Below are 21,375 nucleotides of genomic sequence, written 5' to 3' on the forward strand. Positions count from 1 at the left end.
AACAACAAACTCACTGTACGCCAAATATATCTCACATCCACTAAAGCCAAAGATACCTTTCGGACACTTGCTCTCACATAATATCAAAAATGTAATTTCAGCTTCTACGGATACGGGACGGATCGTCTTACCTGCCGACGTTTCGGCCTTTCAAATGCTCATATGACATTTTTTTTTTTAAAATATTATCTATGTATTTTTACAATCATTACTTTTCACACATATAGTAATGTTTTTTTTTTTTTTTTGTTCGTTTGCTCACGGGGCGATTCAACGTGTTCATTATCAAAATCCTAATCAGTGAAATACGATAAGACTATCAGTAATATATAGATCATTACTTTTATATAGATCTATATATATATATATAATATATATATAGATCTATATATCTATAATATATAGATCATTACTTTTATATAGATCTATATATATGTAATATATATATAGATCTATATATCTATAATATATAGATCATTACTTTTTATATAGATCTATATATATATAATATATATATATAGATCTATATATCTATAATATATAGATCATTACTTTTATATAGATCTATATATATATATAATATATATGATATATATATAGATCTATATATCTATAATATATAGATCATTACTTTTTATATAGATCTATATATATATAATATATATATAGATCTATATATCTATAATATATAGATCATTACTTTTATATAGATCTATATATATAATATATATGATATATATATAGATCTATATATCTATAATATATAGATCATTACTTTTTATATAGATCTATATATATATAATATATATATAGATCTATATATCTATAATATATAGATCATTACTTTTATATAGATCTATATGTATATAATATATATGATATATATATAGATCTATATATCTATAATATATAGATCATTACTTTTTATATAGATCTATATATATATAATATATATATATATATATAGATCTATATAGATCTATATATATATATCTATAATATATAGGTCATTACTTTTATATAGATCTATATATATATATATAGATCTATATATATATATAGATTTATATAGATCTATATAGATCTATATATCTATATATCTATAATATATAGATCATTACTTTTATATATATGTATATATATATATATTTATATAGATCTATATATACTTTTATATATAGATCATTATAATCATTACTTTTCACACATATAGTAATGTTTTTTTGTTTGTTTGCTCACGGGGCGATTCAACGTGTTCATTATCAAAATCCTAATCAGTGAAATACGATAAGACTGTCAGTAATATATAGATATATAGATATATATCTATGTAGTTAAAAATCATATCATTTAAACACATCTTTCATCGCTCGCTGGATCTAGTCAAGAGAAAAAAAAAAAACACCGCGCTTAACACGGGTCTTAAGATTCGACGTGGCCGTGACAAATCGCAGCCAGGCGGAGCGACGACGGCGCAGCTTTTGGATAAACAACTCTTGGTCGTATTAAAAATATCCGCGCGGCTGTGGATTGCGTTATCACTTTTTCCTTTCGTTCACCCCGATCCCGCCGTCGAACCGCGGCTGGCGGAGACCCACACTCGGCTTCCGTTTTCGTCACACGTCGGCGTTGAAGAGGTGGCGAGTGTGAATTTTATGAAGCCCTGGCTGCGGCGGGCTCCCGGTCGGCGGGCTTCCTGGACAGAAACCACACCTTCATCGGCTCCTTCTTTCCTTTCATGGAGATGGGACCGCGGTACTCCAGGCGGAACTGGGGATCGGCGTTCTCGGCCGACTGCAGACACCTGGAACATGACGCCGATGTCACAAGAAACTCCGCATTTTGAAATGATCATTTATAGCGCGATGAAATCGGTCATTTTTGGGCGGATTTGATCCATTTCCTGGCAGTTGGAAAGTCTTAGCTGAGCTCGACCTGATGGTCTTACGGTCTTAGCGCAGTCTTGGGGCTAACGACGCTAAGATAAGATAAGAACAACTTTATTTATCCCGAAGGAAATTGTTGTGCCAGAGTTACAGAAAATATAACAGTAATAGACAATAAAAAGAAAAAGGCAGAATTAGAAATAAAAATAAACTATAGACTATAAAGTGTCTCAGTGAAAATATACCGCTCAAAAAAATAAAGGGAACACTTGAACAACACAATGTAACTCCAAGTCAATCACACTTGTGTGAAATCGTAGTGTCCACTCAGGAAGCAACACAGATTCATTTTGACTTGTTTTAAGGACATTACATCAAAGTTGGATCCGCCTGGAGTTTGTTTTTACACTTTAATTTGGAGTGTGATTCCTAATCCAGACCTCCATGGGTTGATACAATTGATTTCCATGGATCATTTTTGTGTGATTTTGTTGTCAGCACATTCAACTGTGTAAAAGAGCAAAGTATTTCATAAGAATATTTCATTCATTTAGATCTAGGGTGTGTTTTTTTAAGTGTTCCCTTTATTTTTTTGAGCTGTGTATAAAGTGTCTATCGAAGGTCCTCGGGTTACGTTACCGTATAGGCTTGATCAACAACCAATAGATGAGCTCCGACGAAACCGTAAAAGGAAACCCGTTGGACAAACATTCGCCAGAGCGGTATTGGCGTTACAGACGGTATTTGTTTGCTGTACGGATGAACAGGGACGGTGAGGGGCGAGAGAGAGGAGCAAATGTTGGGAGCTGTGGGCAGAACAGCCACGTTTGTACCACGTCAATTCTCCACGCATCATGACCGAATGGAGAAGGAAAAGGGATAGTAGTAATAATAACAATCCATTTTTTTACATGACATTACATTGCATTTGGCAGACGCTTTTATCCAAAGCGACTTACAATAGAGGACATAGGAAATACACGATGCACATTTTATATTAAGGTGCCTCATTGATATTGGACTTTGCTTTCTTTTATCTAATTCCTATTTTATCTTTATTTTATATATTCAGTGGTGGGCAGCGGTTAGCATTTCGTGTTTTCTCCGGGTTTCTCCCAAAGTCCAAAAACATGCAGAATTTGCCCCGGAAAAATTCTGATAATCGGGCTGAGCTAGCATAGGCTACGCAAATACTCGCTGAAAACACTGAATGCATTCTTAAGTCCTAGCGTAGTCATACGACGCTTAAAACTAGCTTTAAGCTGTGAGCTGATAGTCTTGCACGGGTCTTTTCGAAACCTTGAGTCTCTAGACTAGATAGCGCTTGCAAACCGGCGCAAACCAAAGTCGTATCCGACGCTAGGTGTTAGCGTCGGTGCCCAAGTACGCTTCAAACAAGGGGAGCCGGGAATCGAGCCGCCGACCTTTCGATCGGTGATAGACTATAAAACCGACAAGAGCAGCGAAAACCTCCCCTTACCTGTAAGTATATTCCGAAACATTGATTTTCCCCTTTTCTCCGGTGGTTTCCGTACGACTTGTGAGGTTGACCGTGTTCCCAAAAAGGCAGTATCTGGGCATCCTCTGGCCGATCACCCCGGTCACCACTTCGCCGGTGTGGATCCCGATAGTAATCTGGAAGGGAAAGTAGGAAAAAAACAAAAAAAAAAAAAAAAAGAGACTTTGTGTTTCCACGAGGGTGTAACAGCAGCTGACCTTTGACCCCTGCGGAGATTGTGCTTCAACACACACTGAGAAGATATTTACCCCTAAATCAAGGACTTAACAAATGAGTATTATCAATAACAAAGTAAACACAAAGTATTATCAGCTTGGCTATAGATACATTCAGTAAGGTTCACCCAGTTCTTTTGTTAAAATAGTAATATGTAATAATGTAATGTAATAATCGGATGCCGCCGCACTCGACGATACTTAAAAATTGATTACATGTTAATGTCAAGTCAGATTTTATTTACATAGTTTTACACCAGGGGTGGGCAATTATTTCGTCAAGCGGGCCACATTTTATATTTAACTTCTATATCATGTAAATTGAACGATATAAAAACTGTAATTTCAACATTTACATTTTTCGGCATTTTATTTCAACTTAATCGTTAATGATCATATAAATGCACCGACATTCTTTTGAATGCAATCATCCATACAAAATCAAACAAAAGGAAAAATATAGGGAGTTTCTGAATTTACCATTGATTGAAAATATTTGTTAAAAATATTCAAAGAAAATTGTTTGGCGGGCCGTAAAGTGCCCAGGTCTGTTGTACACCGTTGTCTCACGACACTTTCCACTCTTTAAAACTATTTACGAAAACATGACGAAATAAAAAGCACCCTTTATCGGGCAGAAACGTCGGATTCAGCTTTCTGTCTCGACCAGAACGCCGCAAACCAAACGCTGTGATTTCTGCGGGGTTTCTGCAGGTATCGGCTACTTTAAATGCAACTTGAAACAAATTTAATGCCCGTGTCCGACTGCGGATACAATTATTTCTAATTATGCAATCTGGATATGTACACGCGACCTTCTTAGTGATAATGGAACTTTAAATTGTGTATGATTTTTAGTGCATATTTCTTAGGTTTGTTTCCTTTTTTGCTGCAACTGCGGTGTCGTAATTAAAGGGTTAACGGGTTCCGCTTGTCGATCATCACACTATTCCTATCAGAATTATAAAATGTTGATATCGCCTGATCAAAATAAACGGCAAAAAAAAAATGTTTTTTTCCCCATTTAGTGTATTTAGACATGGAATTTCTTTAACGTTATTTAAAGGCCTTAATTTTGGCAACATCTTTTTAATGACGGAAACATAAACACACCCTACGCAGGATTTTGCTCGCAGTAAAAGTACCCTAACCCCAACTTTAACTTTAAAAAATATCATTATCGAATATCCACAGCTCTGATCATGACCAGAGTGAAGATTTCTGCTCTCGGATCTGTATTTTTATCGTCAGAGAGAGAGAGAGAGACGGTCGTCGTGTTGAGAATTCTTGTGTTAAACAGCAGACACTCTCCGGCTGAGCGCTTCACTTCGACTTGGCACAAAATCTTACAGCTTTCAACTGAGAAGGTGCAACTTTCAGTGGGTGGATATAAAAGCAGAGCTTTTGCCAGGAATCCTTAGGAGTACCAAATTAGATTTTTTTTTTTTTAATTCCCAATAAATTCCCGTTCAATCTACGGACCAATATTTGCACTTGTAGGCACTTCGGTGGCTTTTCGTCTCCGGAGCGCGAACACACTGTGAGTGTCGAGGACAAATGAGAATCTATTTTTAGCCGCGGGACCGTGAGATGATTCGAGTCTGTTTCTTGCTACTAATCTGAACTCTTCAGCCTGTGCCACGGCCCAAAATAAACAACCTTTTGTTAACCAGACGTGAATTTCCAAAGTTAGGTCTTAACAGTCATTGATACAATAACAATCTCATGCGGTCAGTTAAACAAAAGTCGGCTGTTTTTTATCGAACTTTTCACTACTTATTACTTAGGCGTGGAAATATGTCCGGACGCGCGGGTATAACTATAATCAATGGGCCAAATCCCCGCGTTTAAAGTCATGAGTTTGAGCGCTTTTTAATACTATTTGTCAGCTACAGACGTCTAATTGTTAAAATGATATCAAACCTTGTACAAAGAGAATAAATCCCTACATTTTTTGACAGACGCGTCGCCAAAAAAAAGCAAAATAATTTGGTAGGCTAAAATCCAGATGGCGGGTGGAAAACAAAGCTGAGACTGAGCTCGAAATCAGGAAAACAAAAAATAAAGAAAATCCATTGTGGTTTTTATGATATACTCATATACGTCACCATAAAGTGCATTCATTTCAATTGAGGTTTCACAGAAAGCACTCAAGATTACTAGCTTATTTAGTGGACAAAACATTGATATGTGACTTTTAAAGTAGGCAATGAAAACTTACATTTCTAAAAAAAAAAAAAAGGCTAAATTTGGGCTATTTTTTTTTTTTTTTTTTTTTTTTGAATGACCGGGCAGTTTGATCATACGCTAATTTTTGCTTTCAGTTAATATCAAGCTGATATTAGACGTGATGCCGTGGCAGCAGAGCGGCAAAGCGGTTTCGAAAGCGATTCGATTCCGACGGGAACGGAGTTTGCGTGGGTTTCCTCCGGGTTTTTCCACTCCGAACCCGTTCGGTACGTTTCCCGGACACTCCCCAGATGTGTGAATGAGGGAGTGACTGGTTGTATGTGTCTAAACAAAGTGTGAATGGTCGTGTTTGTTTACGCTCGGCTCAACCAGTCGAACCACGAAGGCGCCGGTTTCCAAGCAACCCCGAGCGCGAGAAAAGCAGTATAGATAATGAATAATAGATATGAATGTAATATAGGAAAGTATGACCTAAATACTAAACAGAAATAATTTGTTATTCCATCTGGAAAATCTGATTAAAAATGCTTGATTAATTTATCCCTTATCCTGTGAAGAACGTAATCAAGCGCCTGTGTGTGATATAAACCCGAGACGTACGATTATATACATCGGGGGCATAAAGCTAATTTTTTCCGGAAAGGAATATTTCTGTTACCGTTTACCCGGATCGCCTGATTGTAAATAAATCCGAATTGTCTAAAATGCGTATAACACATTATTAAATTGTAATAACTTGTAAAGCGTCTTTGAGTACCATGAAAAGCGCTATACGAATCCTATGTATTATTATTATTATTATTATTGACAACAGATTCACGTCGCACCTGCACGGGCTCGCCGTCCACTTTGACTTGTCCCGCGATCTCCAACATATCCAGGGCGAGATGGCAGATGGACTTGGCGTGGTGGGTGCACGGCTCCGGCAAGCCGCTCACCGTCATGTATTTATCTCCCACTGTTTCCACCTGCGTATAGAAACCACGCCGTCATTCCATCGCGCCGTCACGCGACCGATGTGATTTATTTGATTTGCGTCGAAGCGTGCCATCCTACTGTGCTGTGCGCCGGAGGGAGTTTTCTTTTTTTTTTTTTTTTTTTTTTTTTTTTTTTTTAAATACTAAAGCACGGCCAGAAATAAAGCGAAGCACCCTGAGATAAACACTTAAACACTTACATCAGCTTCAAGACATTCGGGGGCCTCCTCGAGCTCGGCTAAAACACCGGGACCACCTAGCCATTCAGCTTGTAGAGTAAATATTACTTCTTTTGGTGACCCAGTGCCTGAAGCCGATCCCCTGGAAGTACCGAGGTCTGTTTGACATCTCAAAGTGCATTCTTGTCTGAAAGCCTGGAGTGTAAATCTGCGGCAGGAGGCCTATAAATTGGTGTAGCCCATCTGTAAAACTACACTGTGTTTGGAACTTACTACAAGCCTCATGGTGAAAAACTCGTCGGTGGATATAAATACACTCTTACGTACTTGTATGGGCATAATTGCATAACATTATTCACCAAGAGAGTCAAGACGCTTCACTTGTGCGTTTAACCAGAGGCCAAGATGGCAGTTTCCAGAAGTCACGGTCCATATCGAGGACCGTTGAATCGTTTTGGGTTTGTTTGTTTTTGATATTTCCTCCCCTTTTGTTTTTTTGCCGCTAAACGCGCAAATCCCGACCTTGTAAACGTAAGGGTTCTTCCGAGAGTCCGTCAAGATGTCGAAGCGGGTGTAAACGTCGTTGAGCAGGTTGACTATCTTGATGGCGCCTTCGGCCGACGCGTGCTTGCTGCAGAAGGCGTTGAATCCCACGATGCCGCTGAAGAGGATGGTCACGTTGTCGTAGCGTTTGGCCGGAACGGGCCGTTTGTGACGCAGCTCGTTGGCGACAGATGGCGGCAGGACGGAATAGAGCAATCTGAAAGCAAAGGATGGCGTTGACATTTTCGGGGGGAAAAAAAAAAAAATACAGCCGTACGGCGCTCGAGCGGCGGAGCGATGGGCTGTAGCCGTAAGTCCATCGTTTGGATAAGCGTTAAATCCGCTCACCCACCACCTTTTGGTCATTTCGCTATGCAGGCTGCTCCCGGATGGGAGAGGTGGTGTTTCTATGGTTACTAGTTAGATCATGGTAGCCAGTTAAAAGCATAAAAACCTTGTTTGATGCACGTTACCGGAGGACAAATAATACGTACGGACAGATGTCACCGGACGAAAAAAAAAAACCCGTTTATGCAAAATTCGACACGCTTTACCCCGGAGGTACCTTTTTGTCGCCTCGACGGGGATTTTACGGGCGCCCGTTTTTATTTTCCGAACAACGGCGGTGAAAGAAAAAAAAAAAAAAAGAAAACAACATGAAAAAGGGCTATTTTCAGTCTCATTTTGTAAATCCCAGAACACCGATGCGGCGGCGGCTCTCTTAAATATTTAGAGAGGAGACATGAATTCTAATCAATGTTCACAGCCTGAGGCAGGGCTCAGACGAGAGAATGGCAAGAATAATAAAATAGACGGCGGAGTGAAAGTCCTCTCCTATGAGAACGGCAGTTTTAAAGAAAACTGTGCATCATTTCTGTGATCCTTGACAGAAGTTAGCCAGTGATCTGCCAAATTATTATTACAGGCACTTTTTGCATGAAAGACAAATTGCAGCAGCGTCTGAAGAGTAGCTTTGACAGATATTGAAATAGATGTTAAAACCAAGGTGGTCTGACATTTACTGAGCTTGGACGTCATTTTTTTTTTTTTTTTCTTTTTAGAGCTGTTAGCGTCAATAGTTCTTAAGATCATTTAAAAGCCGCGCATGGCTATAAAAAAATCAGCAAGTATATCAAAACAAGTAAAGCCACACTGTTCCGCCGAAGAGAAACACAATGCTGTGCCAAAGCGATTTGGCTGCGCTCGGTATAGATCAGCGTCTCTACAGAGAAATGTAATCTTCCTCCAAATGTTCCGCCTCCTCATCAGCCAAGAAGCGGCGGCTCGAAGCAGTCGGTCTAACTGAGAAAATTCGGCTGATTTTACCAAAATCTTTAGCGTGCGTGTGACGGGACGGAGTAGATTCCCCCTCGTTTTGCAGGTTCATCCCAGGGGGTGTGGCTTGGTTTACTGCAGCTGTTCTGCCAGGTGTCCACGATTATGTGTTTTATGAATAATAAAGCTATCAGAACAGTTAGTACCATGTAAATCTCATAAGTCTCCCTTTATCGTACTCTTGCTTTCTATCTCAATCCTTGTCGCTAGCGCTGTCTCGGCGGAGACAGAAGGCCGCCCGTATTGGGCTCGGATCCGTCCGACGTCTCTTGTTTTTTCTGAAAATCATTTAAGAGCGCATGAAAAGTGTCACGAGACAACTCGGTTGTAATTTGGCGAATCTGTCCTGACTTGAGTAAATGGTGAGAACGCGGGACCGAGCGCTAAGGAAGTTAGCGTCGACATTTAGCAAAACACGCTACCAGTTCCTGATTTCTGAAAATCATTTAAGAGCGCACGAAAAGTGTCACGAGACAACTCGGTTGTAATTTGGCGAATCTGTCCTGACTTGAGTAAATGGTGAGAACGCGGGACCGAGCGCTAAGGAAGTTAGCGTCGACCTTTAGCAAAACACGCTACCAGTTCCTGATTTCTGAAAATCATTTAAGAGCGCATGAAAAGTGTCACGAGACAACTCGGTTGCAATTTGGCGAATCTGTCCTGACTTGAAAAAATGGTGAGAACGCGGGACCGAGCGCTAAGAAGTTAGCGTCGACATTTAGCAAAACACGCTACCAGTTCCTGATTTCTGAAAATTATTTAAGAGCGCATGAAAAGTGTCACGAGACAACTCGGTTGCAATTTGGCGAATCTGTCCTGACTTGAAAAAATGGTGAGAACGCGGGACCGAGCGCGAAGGAAGTTAGCATCGACCTTTAGCATAACACGCTACCAGTTCCTGGCCCCGGTCCGACTTAAGGCGTAATCCCGACGCTAATTCCGCGATTCTTTCACTGACCGTCTCTGACGGTTGTGTTTTGCCGATACCATCCGACGCCTCGCCTTTCGCTTCAAACATTCTCCCACCGACACGCGGCCGATTTCTCAGCGACATCGATGTTCAGAGGCGTTTGAACATCTAAAGGGAGCAGGCGAGGAACGGAGACTTGACGGCCGACAGGCGGCATGTGTCAGCTCCGACAGAAACAAGGTCGTCGGCTAAGTTCACGGATGATGTCATCACGCTGCATAATATATGGGGAGAGGTCGCGAGAAAAGGAGGGGTGGGGTATTTATGAGCAGCTTTATTATGACGTGTCTGGGCTCAAACTATTCGGAATGCTCAAAAAGCGGCGTTATCGCAGATGCATTAAGTTAAGGTTCAGTTTCCACGACTGGGATGCACTTTGGACAGTTTGAGAATGAACGCATTAGCGCCATAAACATTCCTTTCTTCTTCTTCTTCTTCTCTTTTCGGCTTTTCCCTTCAGCGGTCGCCGCGGCGAATCAACCTTCTCCATCTGACCCTTTTCTCCGTATCCTCCTCTCTCACACCAGCAGCGCCATAAACATTCCTTTGTCGTATTGATTTACTCAATAACCGGCTTCTGTCACACATAGGCGGGATTCGGTTCTGTCGAATCGCGACGAAAACGTTTTGAAGCGATGATAAAAACGACCTCGCAATGTTGCGTAATCTTCTGCGGCAAATGCGGTGAATTATACACTGCTCAAAAAAATAAAGGGAACACTTAAAAAACACATCCTGGATCTAAATGAATGAAATATTCTTATGAAATACTTTGCTCTTTTACACAGTTGAATGTGCTGACAACAAAATCACACAAAAATGATCCATGGAAATCAATTGTATCAACCCATGGAGGTCTGGATTAGGAATCACACTCCAAATTAAAGTGTAAAAACAAACTCCAGGCGGATCCAACTTTGATGTAATGTCCTTAAAACAAGTCAAAATGAATCTGTGTTGCTTCCAGAGTGGACACTATGATTTCACAGAAGTGTGATCGACTTGGAGTTACATTGTGTTGTTCAAGTGTTCCCTTTATTTTTTTGAGCGGTGTATTAACCGAATATATTTGTCGCGTTTTGACTTGGATCAACTTATAATTAGGACATGCTTGTGCGCGTCTATTATCGGCTCAGCTACTTTTATCCGTCAAAACCCGGGAAACGACGAGAAGCCGCGGTTCGGATCGCTCTCGATAGCTGCGGTTTTGTTTGGTTGCATATTTTGTTGTGGATAAATAAAAAAAAAAGCACCAAAACAAAGTCCTGGATTTGGCTTGTTGTCACCGTTGCGACTGACGATCGAAAGAATACTTTGGAAAAGACGATCCCACCTGTCCGTTTTCTTCTTCTCGTCTTCGAGGGCGCGAAGCGTATGTTGCAGGCGGTCTGTCAAGATTTCCAGCTCTTGAGTCAGCTTGTACTCCTCGCGAAACTGCTCGCCCAGCAGGACCAGGTCCCGCGTGGCGTCGTGCAGCGGGATGTCGCTCAGGTACAGACCCCTTCGCGTAAGATCGTCTAGGTTCATAACACTGGAGGGAGGAAAAAAGAAAACAAAAGCGGGAAGCTGCCGGTGTTGAATATCTGACGCGTGTCTGTGTGAAAGAGGAAAAGTGATGACTTGTTCTTGCTCATGTCGGGATTAAGATAAGCTAAACATAGCATTAGGACCGAGCCTCCGGCGGCAAGATCACAATCCTCCCGACGTTGCCGAGCCTTCCGCCTCAAGATAAATATTCCTCTGCTGGTGTGAAGTCACTGCGTCGGCTCTGCGAGGCTCCTCCGGTCACACCAGAGCGGCCTTCGCTGATTTAGTTATTTCCTGTTCGGCGGCGAACTTACATAAAAACACTTATCCTGTCTTCTGCGGCGTGTCTTCGATATGTAGGACAAGCACTCTGTTCCCTGTATCCAGCTTTTTCTCAAGAAATGTATCATCAGTTATACAACGGTTACAAAGGATTATACATTACTTGAGGGTCAATAGAATCACCAGCTTGCTGTGCTTTCTTGCGTTTTCAAAGGCTGCCGGCAAAAAAAATGCATCACGATTTACTCGCTAACCGCGTGAAAGCGGCGATCGGACGACCCTTTTTTGGATTTCGGGCAAATTCCGCACGACAAACAAAATGGAGGAGGGTGTCACGTTATCATATCGCCGCTTCTTCTCTGCCGGAGATCGTCGTTTAGATACTCAAATGGAAAAGATATCCACGTAAAATACACAGCCGAAAAAAGAAATACCACCACATATTTCGGCCAACTGAGCCTCTACTAATTTACACTACTAGCTACTAGTTTTGGAGGAAACATTAGATTTTGAGGAAATTAGATTTTTAGATTATTATTTAGATTATTATTATTTTTAGATTATTATTATTTAGATTATTATTATTTTTAGATTATTATTATTTTTAGATTATTATTATTTAGATTATTATTATTTTTAGATTATTATTATTTAGATTATTATTATTTTTAGATTATTATTATTTAGATTATTAGATTTGGAGGAAACATTTACTTTCATAAAGAAAGTAAATGTATTTTGTTATAAATATGATAAATACAATAAAAAAAAAAAAAAAACTTTTTTTTTTTTTTTTTTAAAGAATTCATGGTGTTTGCCATAACATATGCATGTGTTATTAATGTACCATAAACAAAAACTGACAAAGTATTTTTGAGCAAAAAAATTACAACACCTACATATTGGTATATGTATATATTGGAAAAAAAAAAAAAAAAAAAAATCTTACATTAACACAATTTTCTGTATCCTCTTCCTTCCGTTTTCACGTTAAAAATCATCATTTTAGGAATTGATACATCAGAATTTTGATACATTTTGATACATTTTGATACAATTTTGAGACATGCGCTCTACATCCCCGCACAAGATTCGGTGACGGAGAGCGATTCTCACGGTTTCTCACCTGGGTGAGCAAAGGAAAAGAATGTTCTCCGCCTCCGGCAGGTAAATCATCTGTCCTTTCAGTCTCAGACAGCTGATCTCCACCCCCGTCAGCTCATCTTCGTTCTCCACGGTCTCCACGTTCAGCAGGCCCTCCTGCCAGGATCACATCGCATTTAACGAATTCATCGCGCGTTCTTCCCTGAACACGCGTTTAAAAAGCACCCGTTCGGATCGCTCGTCCCTTTTTTTTTTTTTGAAATCTCTGCGTTTCTTCTGCTTATCCCTTTTTTGAAGAAAAGTTTTTTTCCGCATCCCTCGTTCATTTGTGAGACTCGTCTTTTCGTAGGACGACCCGAATCTACAAGCCGCTGTCGATTTTACGTCATTATTATTGTGTTTTTCCTTCATTTTCCACAAACACAATTGTCCCGCTCTCGATTATTTATCGCGTCGGGCGCGATAAGGAGACCTTTCGATCGTCCGTGTGTGTGTGTGTGTTCTGCGTCTACCTTGCTTCGCAGGACAAAGACGGTGTTGATGTGCGACAGGATGCCGTGAAAACTGAAGTCGATATGCGGGCGGACCAACGAGAAAACCGAAGGTAGGATGCAGGTGCCGGGCTGGAGCTGTGGTGAAAAACGCACAATATGGTCAGGTAGGCAGTTTATATGGTAAGAATGACTTCGTTTTTTGTTGTAACAAGAGGTCAAAATAAGCAGCCGCCCTCTTAAAGAGACGAAAAAAAATCGGGTCCAGACCGAGTCAGATGTCAAAGTGTGTGATCGGCACCTGGGGAAGAACTCGATAGATGGCGTTCCCGCACTGCGTGAGCATCAGGTCTTTGTCGAACATGAGGTGGAACGGAAAGGCCTTGCAGAACGTGTACGGGCTGATGCGCGTCTCCTGAGTGCTGTTCTCCTCGAAGCCGTCCAGGTCCTCGTAGAACGCCTCCTCCTCCGAGTCCTTCTCCTCGATCAGAAACTTGATGTGGTCGCACTCCTCGCTTTTCGGTTGTATCATCTGCGACGGCGTTACAAAAATAAAGCGCGCCGTTACGTAACCCACAAAACGCGGTCGCTCTCCCCGACTTTGTTATCCGTTTTGCATTTTGCGCTATTCGTTTGATTCATATTATCGCGACGGCGACACTGTTAAACCCGAGTACGTTATTACAGAATTACGAGCGTGCAAAATAACCCTGTTCAGTTTGGTCTATGGCCATAAGGCATGCTGACGTCAGGCAGCTGTCTCTGCACCCTGTTTCCACAGCAACCCTGGCTAATATATCCAGAAATTGGGTGTCACATTTAGAGCGTCTGCCATTTTCTTTTTCTTTCATTACACTCATAGTCACTGCAAAAATATTATCCCCTATGTACAATACGACAATATGATTAGATTTGGAGGAAAACGTCACCCAAGAGAGAATCCCCCAGCACAAATAGTTCGTGGAACTGTTTGGCATCCCTTTAAAATGGACAGATCGTGAGCGTAAAATGGAAATGAAAATACAGTTGTCGGCCCCTAGCTGTATTGTCCACTTTAAATAAAGTGATTTTATTAGCTATAATGTTGCCTTTTATTGCTGTTTTTCTCAGGAACAATCTGAAAAGGAACATGGTAATGGACATATTTTAACTCGGCGGATTAACGCTGGAAGGAATAAGAAAGACTCCCAACATTTCAGAGCAGGAGACTCTATAACTTAGATCTAAAAATATCCTCTGACTCAGAGACATTAGCCAAAAAACTCACCGCCGAACTGCCGTTGTCACAGTGCAGAGCACTTTTCACTGAGCTATTCTAGTAACTTTGTGTTGTTGAACCATTTCAACTATATAAGACGAGAGTATTAAACGGATTTACGGACGTCGGTGAAATGACGAAGGGGACGGGGGGGGGAAAAAAAATGGCTTCGCGGCGTTCGAAACAATAAAAAAAACAACGAAAACAGCAAAGCAGACCTTCATCTCTATCTCCGTTCCGTGGATTTGCTGAGCGACGGTTTTAATGATGCCGATCACAATGTCTTGCAGGCCTTCCCTCTCTGAGTAATAGTGCAGAATCAGATTGTTCCCTTTCTCTGCATCGGTGCAGCGAAATGACGGCGCCCTCATCCCGGGATAAATAGTCCCGAGGTGGTCATGAAGAGCGTCCAAATTCTGGAGATCGGCATAAAAAAAACAGGCGGGGACATGAAGAGGATATAAGTCGGGAAGTTTGCAGAGAGTTTTTCCAGTGGAAAAAATAAAAATACAAACAGAATCGTGTTCACCCGCTCGCATCCTCGTCCTCTTACCTGGAGGAATTCGCGAACGTTTGACCCCAGCACTCGCAGGATGGTGTCGTAGCCCGACTCCTGGCAAAATTCGAAGAACATCTTCCCGAACATCTGCAAGATGTCGCCGGCATCGATCTCTGGAACGTGCGAGAGGAGGATCTCCTTTTAACACTGATCGATGAGGAATGTTTGACAGGCGTGTGTGTGTGTGAGTCGGTGTGAGTGTCTAACCGCTGCGGTTGCTACGAACGGGTTTATGTATCGCGCGATAGCGTAGCGATAGTGATCGATAGATTTGGGGCAGGTGGCTCAGAAAGTTGGCATTTTCAGCCTCCTTCCGTGTGCTTGTCGGAGCGTCTCTGGACGAGACGCCGAGCCCCAAGTTGCTCCAGATGGTCCAGTTAGCGCCTTGTATGGCAGCTCTGCTGCCATTTGCGTGGGAGTGTGTGTTTGTGTGAACGGGTAAATGCTTTTTAAAAGGGGGGGGAAGCCCTCTATAAGCTCGGATCATTCGCTATCCATTGAAACGTTTCGGTCAATTCCTCTCAGCGGAGGTTTTACACTGAGGAATATACACTGCTCAAAAAAATAAAGGGAACACTTAAAAAAACACATCCTGGATCTAAATGAATGAAATATTCTTATGAAATACTTTGCTCTTTACACAGTTGAATGTGCTGACAACAAAATCACACAAAAATGATCCATGGAAATCAATTGTATCAACCCATGGAGGTCTGGATTAGGAATCACACTCAAAATTAAAGTGTAAAAACACACTCCAGGCTGATCCAACTTTGATGTAATGTCCTTAAAACAAGTCAAAATGAATCCGTGTTGCTTCCTGAGTGGACACTATGATTTCACAGAAGTGTGATTGACTTGGAGTTACATGGTGTTGTTCAAGTGTTCCCTCTATTTTTTTGAGCAGTATATAAATCCAATCTATGTATGAAATCCAACAAAGGATCTTTAACTCACTTAGAAGAACAAACAATATGAGATAATGAATGATGTAAAAAAAAAATCAAAAAGGAAGCAGGGAAAAAACATGACGACACAAACACGCACATAAATATATTACATTAACCCTCGTGTGATCTTAATATTGTGTTTACTCCCCTTGTCCTACGGGTCAATATGACCCATAAGACAATCTTTGTACCCTAGTGGTGTACAGCCCACATGGAAACATAAACAAAAAAGAAGTATCACTTTTTCTAATTATGGGGTCTCTTTAGGAAAAGTCATAAAATTTCAAGTTGGAAAAAAAATAGGTTAAGGTGCTTTTTCTAAAGCTAAACATGGTAGTGGGTCACTTTTGACCCGCGAGACAACACAAGGGTTGAATATTGAGCAATTTTCATCTTGCGGATTCTCCTATGATGCATATAATGTACAGTAATCTACATAAAGACTCCATTACATTGTCGCGTCACATACAAATATCATGTGACAGTGAAACCCTTGCAATATGGCGCACGACAATTTTATTTATTTCGATTCATTTGGGGGGGGGGGGTCGGTCACTTACTGAGAACTTTACTTGCGGCGGCGACCAGATCGTATGTTTTGGCGTCTTCATAAATGATTCTCACGAGGAACTGACCCTCAATATCGAGCTGAGCCTCCCTCCTGAAAACAAAGCGGAGCTGTTACTCATGAGACACAGCAAATGTCACAGCAGAAGTAAACAGTCACTGTGGACTCAGGCGGCTGAGAGCTTCTCCGTTGCAGCCTAAATTACAGAATGTCTGTTTGGAGGAAACAAATCGGCCAAAAGGAGCCTTATGTGTAACATAATTATTAGTATTATTATTATTATTGTTATTATTAAACGTTTTCCACGTTACTTTGAAGCGGTTGCGTAACCATTACTGACGTTCTCTATTTAGAAATGTGACAGTGTATTTAGCGCCGGCTCTTATTATATCGTAATGAGGTTCTGATTCACATAATTTATCGAAGAAAACAAACAAAAAAGATTTTCGAGGAGGGCCGGCAATCGCCGTTTGAGTAGAACGAGACAAAGCTGTAAAAACATACCAAGCCACATGCTGAGAGCATAACAATTTCACAAAATAAATGAGAAATGGCGAAGTTGATCCGGGTTTTTTTTTTTTTTTTATAACTGATAAACTCTGCATTAAATAGCACTGACTTTCAGAAACCCTCCAGAGTGCATGGTACGATTTCTGTTTGTTTTTGTGTTTTTGATGGCCGGCGAATGACCACTTCGAAAACATTTACACAAGACAGCTGATGTTTTTTTTTCCGTTCTGTTCTCTCTTGTGCGTCGGCGCAGGTTCAGGCCATTTAGGCCTTTGGGGGAAAATAAAATAAACTGAGGCGCATATTTCAACATGTTAAAAAAACTTTCATGTTACTGTTAACATATTGTTGGACCGATAAAGGCTGACACGTTTACATTAATCACGACCAAAAGGAAAATAAGAAAATCAAGTTATTTGAGAAAAACACATTTTAAAGCTTTTCTTCTACCTAAGTTCTCGTGTAAAATGCTTCTTATTATGTTTGGCAGCAATAACTCTGCTATAAGCTTTGCCACAGTGCATCCTTCAGAAAGCAGCGTGCTCTCACATTGTTGTCTCGACGAAGCATATGAAGCTAAATTCCCCGTAACTTCAAATTATTTGCACCAGCCATATGCTTATCTGGAGCACCAAATAAGGACGTGCTTTCCCTGAACAGCGGCAAAAAAGCAGCAGCACACTGCGTTACATAATATCTTTATGACCCCACAAAGAGTCAGCCGGTAATGGCGCAACACAGATGAGTAAATTTTATTCATAATTCAGTGTGACTGCATCTTAACAAGTGGTAATTTAAAATTGGGGGTATTTACCCGATTTCCCTTTTTCCTTTTCCAAACCCAAGCCTGTGTTTTATTGTGCATTGCACTGATTTTATAAATGTTTTGCTTACAGCAGGTGCATAAGATAATGTAAGATACTTTAGACAGTTGATTACTACTAACTAAGAGGTCGCAGAATATAAATGTGAAGGTATTTGGTGTGAGAGAGGAGGATACAGAGAATAGGGTTATATGGAGAAGGTTGATTTGCTTTCCCCTGAAGGGAAAAGCCCAAAGGAGAAGAAGATTGCTACGAACTAAAAATGCTTTTTATAACAGTTTATCTAAAATCGAATCAGTACGAGCCAACTCCCGGTCTCACCAGATTAAAACAAAAATGAAACGACAATCAATTTGGGATAAGGATAATGAAATAAGAGCATAAAAGGATAAATATAACAGCTATTTGTAACTAAATATGTTAACAATTATTGGAAACGTACTCAAATGGCATTTAGTTACTAAGTGCTATTAGTCATCATTAGTTAATCACTGTTACAAGTAGTCCTATTAAGGGTTTTTGAACTTTAAATGGTATGCTTTTGAAAAAAATAATTTATGTATTTAGATATATGAGTTGAAGGAGACATAAAGAATCATATTTTGAATAACATGAGACTGCAAGACCTGTATGGGGGGGTGGATACCAAAAATATTGCTGCAACCTGCGCAAACTGTAGGAAATGTTTTAACACTTAAGTGCTAATCCCTGTTCTGACATGAGCCTTTTTGTTCAACTGGTACGAAGGCTCCTGAAAAGCACCTATTTGAAATAATATGAGGTAGTTTCAGGATAATGTGCTCACTTTTAAATTGCAGAGAAGTGCATATGCATGAAAGTTTTATGACTGAGTTCTTTAAAGAAACAGGAAATCAAATATCATGGATAACCTGACAGCCCATTTGTTTCAGTATCAGTGTCTGTATTTGGCCTACAAGTACAAAAAAAAAAATCCATTTAACAATTTACTGGGCAACCTAACCAGTGCAATTTACTACAATACTGAATTTTAAATGTGATTTTTGGTAATAGTTTCAATGTGGCACCTCAGAGAGATGAGGTTAATTATTGATAAAGCAGCAGTAGTCTGCTACTGTGTGTGTGTGTGTGTGTGTGTGTGTGTGTGTGTGTGTGTGTGTGTGTGTGTGTGTGTGTGTGTGTGTGTGTGTGTGTTGGAAAGAGAGAAAGAGAGAGAGAGAGCTGTGCTGTGTGTGCATTACACTATTAATAACAGAATTTTTCCTTCTGTTTGGAAACAAAAACAATGTAAACACAAGATAGAGAAACTCACTTGATGTCTTCCCACACTTCCGGTCCGTAGTTCCTCAAAACAAGGAGCTCCAGAGCGTGATTTACAAAACCATACTGAAAATATATAGGGGAACAGAACACATGGATGTTTAGCAGATATTTATTTTTAAAAGCTTGTACCGGGAAACTCACCTTTCGGCGTAATAACTGCGGGTTTTATTTGTGCCGAATGTCAACATGTAAAAATTGAGTTCACCTGTTCATACGCTGATTAGAATGTGATAACTAATATTGTATAACAGCCGGGGCAGCGGTCTCCGAGCAGGAAACGTCAAAAACACATCGTCGCCAACCGAAAAGCTTATTTTACCGGCACGAAAGCATAAAGAAGAATCTATAGTTACATACCATGGTGTCGGCTGTTCTCCGTTGCACCTCTTTTTAAGCGAAATCCCTCGATTCTGACACAACCGCCATCGTTTGGTACAGATGCTGACAGCCTCTGCTACCGTACCACCTTTTTTTCATCGGTACGTGATTGACAACAAGCTCGACCAATGGCGTGCGAGATGTTGCATTACGTCAGATATTCTCGACCATAACAAGGCTGACGCTCTGGAACCTGAACTCTCAATTAGCTGCAGAGGGAATTCTTCAACAAATTTAACTGCAAAACATGGAATTTTCAATGTCTTTTGCAAATAAACTGTCACATTATGGTGTGTTATAATATTTAGCATATAGTGTAATGTGTTTTTCACCCTTTAGTGGTTCCTGAGGGGCAGTTTCATTACACCTCTGTCAAAATAACCCAACCCTATTGCGTGATTGCATTCATACATGGTCATATATTTGGAGAAATAATGAAGAGTAAAGGTGATTTCTAAATTAAAAGAAAATGCACTTTAAACATAATTGCATCGTTTTGTATTTGGCAACTCCAATTTTGTTCAAACAATGTTTTTCAAGTAATACAGCTACCGAGTACCCCGCCACATGACGACTGGAAATTATGATTATAATGATCATTATCATCATCATAGCAACCATTAGGTTACAAGTCATACTCCCATCTCCATGGAATTATTATTTTAATAAGATATATGAAACAAATTTTGGTCCTCAAAATTGACGTCTTTTAAAACCATAAGTCCACGCCACATAATCAGCTCTAAATCCATCTCTATGCTAGATTCAGACCTGCAAGTCGGTTTAAATTCATATTTATTGAGCTTTGAACTTGTTACATTAACAATTGAAGCACATCATTATGAGTGACAATAGAACATTCATTGTATTCTCGTGTCGTATTCCCAGTCTATGGGAAATAGGTGATATGAAACCGATGTAATAAATATAGTATAAATATGTGCACAGTGAAAAAAAAAAGTAAAAATGCATTACCTATGTAAGGAGAACATGATTATGGAATGCATCATGTCTAAAGATGCCCAAGTTATATATAATTGCAAATACATACTGAGCTGGAATCACAAAACCCAGAAAGCATTTTTAGTCTTTTTTTTTTTTTTTTTTTTCTAGTGTCTGGAAGAAATTCTCGACAAATACTTACTATTAATGAATGAGAATCAAAATTAAAAACAGGTGATTACAAAATTTACATAAATGGATACTTTGACAACCAGCATCCAGCCAGTATTGTTCTCATAAGGCACCAACATTTGTGCTCCATTTTTTGGGGGGGAAAAGAGTGACTGGTAGGCTGAAGATCCGTCTCCGCTCTTCGTTGCTTATTTCACCCTTCATAAAATGTCAAATTTGCGGCAGAAATGCACAATTGCAATTTAGTTTTGACATCTAGATTTTCCCAAATTAGAAAGTCAAGGTTTTTTTTACAGGTGTCCACCCAATTATGGAAGCATATAAAATGGACCGCCCCAATATTTACAAAAATAAAATGGAAATAGCGTCACATTGGAACATCAAATGCCTGAATGAAATTCTGTATCACGTCTCCATGACGCATGGTGATGTAATAAAATGCAAACTGCTAGTGTCTGTTTTTTTTTTTTTTTTGTATCCATTGCCTCTTAAATATTCAAAATAAATGGATACTTCATAATCCTTCAGCGGTGATGTATGAACATATCAATACAAGGGCTACAAAGTATGTCGCTGTTATTTTTCACTTTACAGGGATGTCTCATTCTGTGAGGTAAACGGAAGAACTGATTATTTTTCCCGACTACAGCAGTACAAATGGACAATTGCACATG

At 40.0% G+C, this 21,375-nt stretch overlaps 1 protein-coding gene across 1 annotated transcript; it reads right to left on the bottom strand.

Moving 5' to 3' along the window:
- Positions 1-631: 631 nt before the first annotated feature.
- On the bottom strand, positions 632-19,662 carry LOC147228110 (guanylate cyclase soluble subunit beta-1-like). The gene is made up of 13 exons (XM_086156333.1): positions 19,547-19,662; positions 19,179-19,252; positions 16,546-16,646; positions 15,030-15,148; positions 14,695-14,892; positions 13,520-13,750; positions 13,240-13,356; positions 12,750-12,883; positions 11,148-11,345; positions 7,489-7,726; positions 6,638-6,778; positions 3,367-3,521; positions 632-1,804 (listed from the first exon to the last, which is right to left on the bottom strand). The coding sequence occupies exons 1-13, from the start codon at positions 19,547-19,549 to the stop codon at positions 1,654-1,656; spliced, it is 1,860 nt and encodes a 619-aa protein (XP_086012459.1). The 5' UTR covers positions 19,550-19,662; the 3' UTR covers positions 632-1,653.
- Between the last annotated feature and the right edge of the window lie 1,713 nt (positions 19,663-21,375).

Source organism: Fistularia commersonii, chromosome 12 (genome assembly GCF_037954325.1).
Source record: "Fistularia commersonii isolate RoL2024-O1a breed Wild chromosome 12, RoL_Fcom_v1.0, whole genome shotgun sequence".
Taxonomy (NCBI): domain Eukaryota; kingdom Metazoa; phylum Chordata; class Actinopteri; order Syngnathiformes; family Fistulariidae; genus Fistularia; species Fistularia commersonii.

Bases quoted from the DNA above. Each gene is read 5' to 3' on its own strand.
- LOC147228110 (XM_086156333.1), bottom strand. The intron at 14,893-15,029 runs GTAAGAGGACGA...GCCGATCTCCAG, and splicing joins ACGTTCGCGAATTCCTCCAG to AATTTGGACGCTCTTCATGA. The intron at 13,751-14,694 runs GTCTGCTTTGCT...ACGCCGTCGCAG, and splicing joins GAACGGAGATAGAGATGAAG to ATGATACAACCGAAAAGCGA.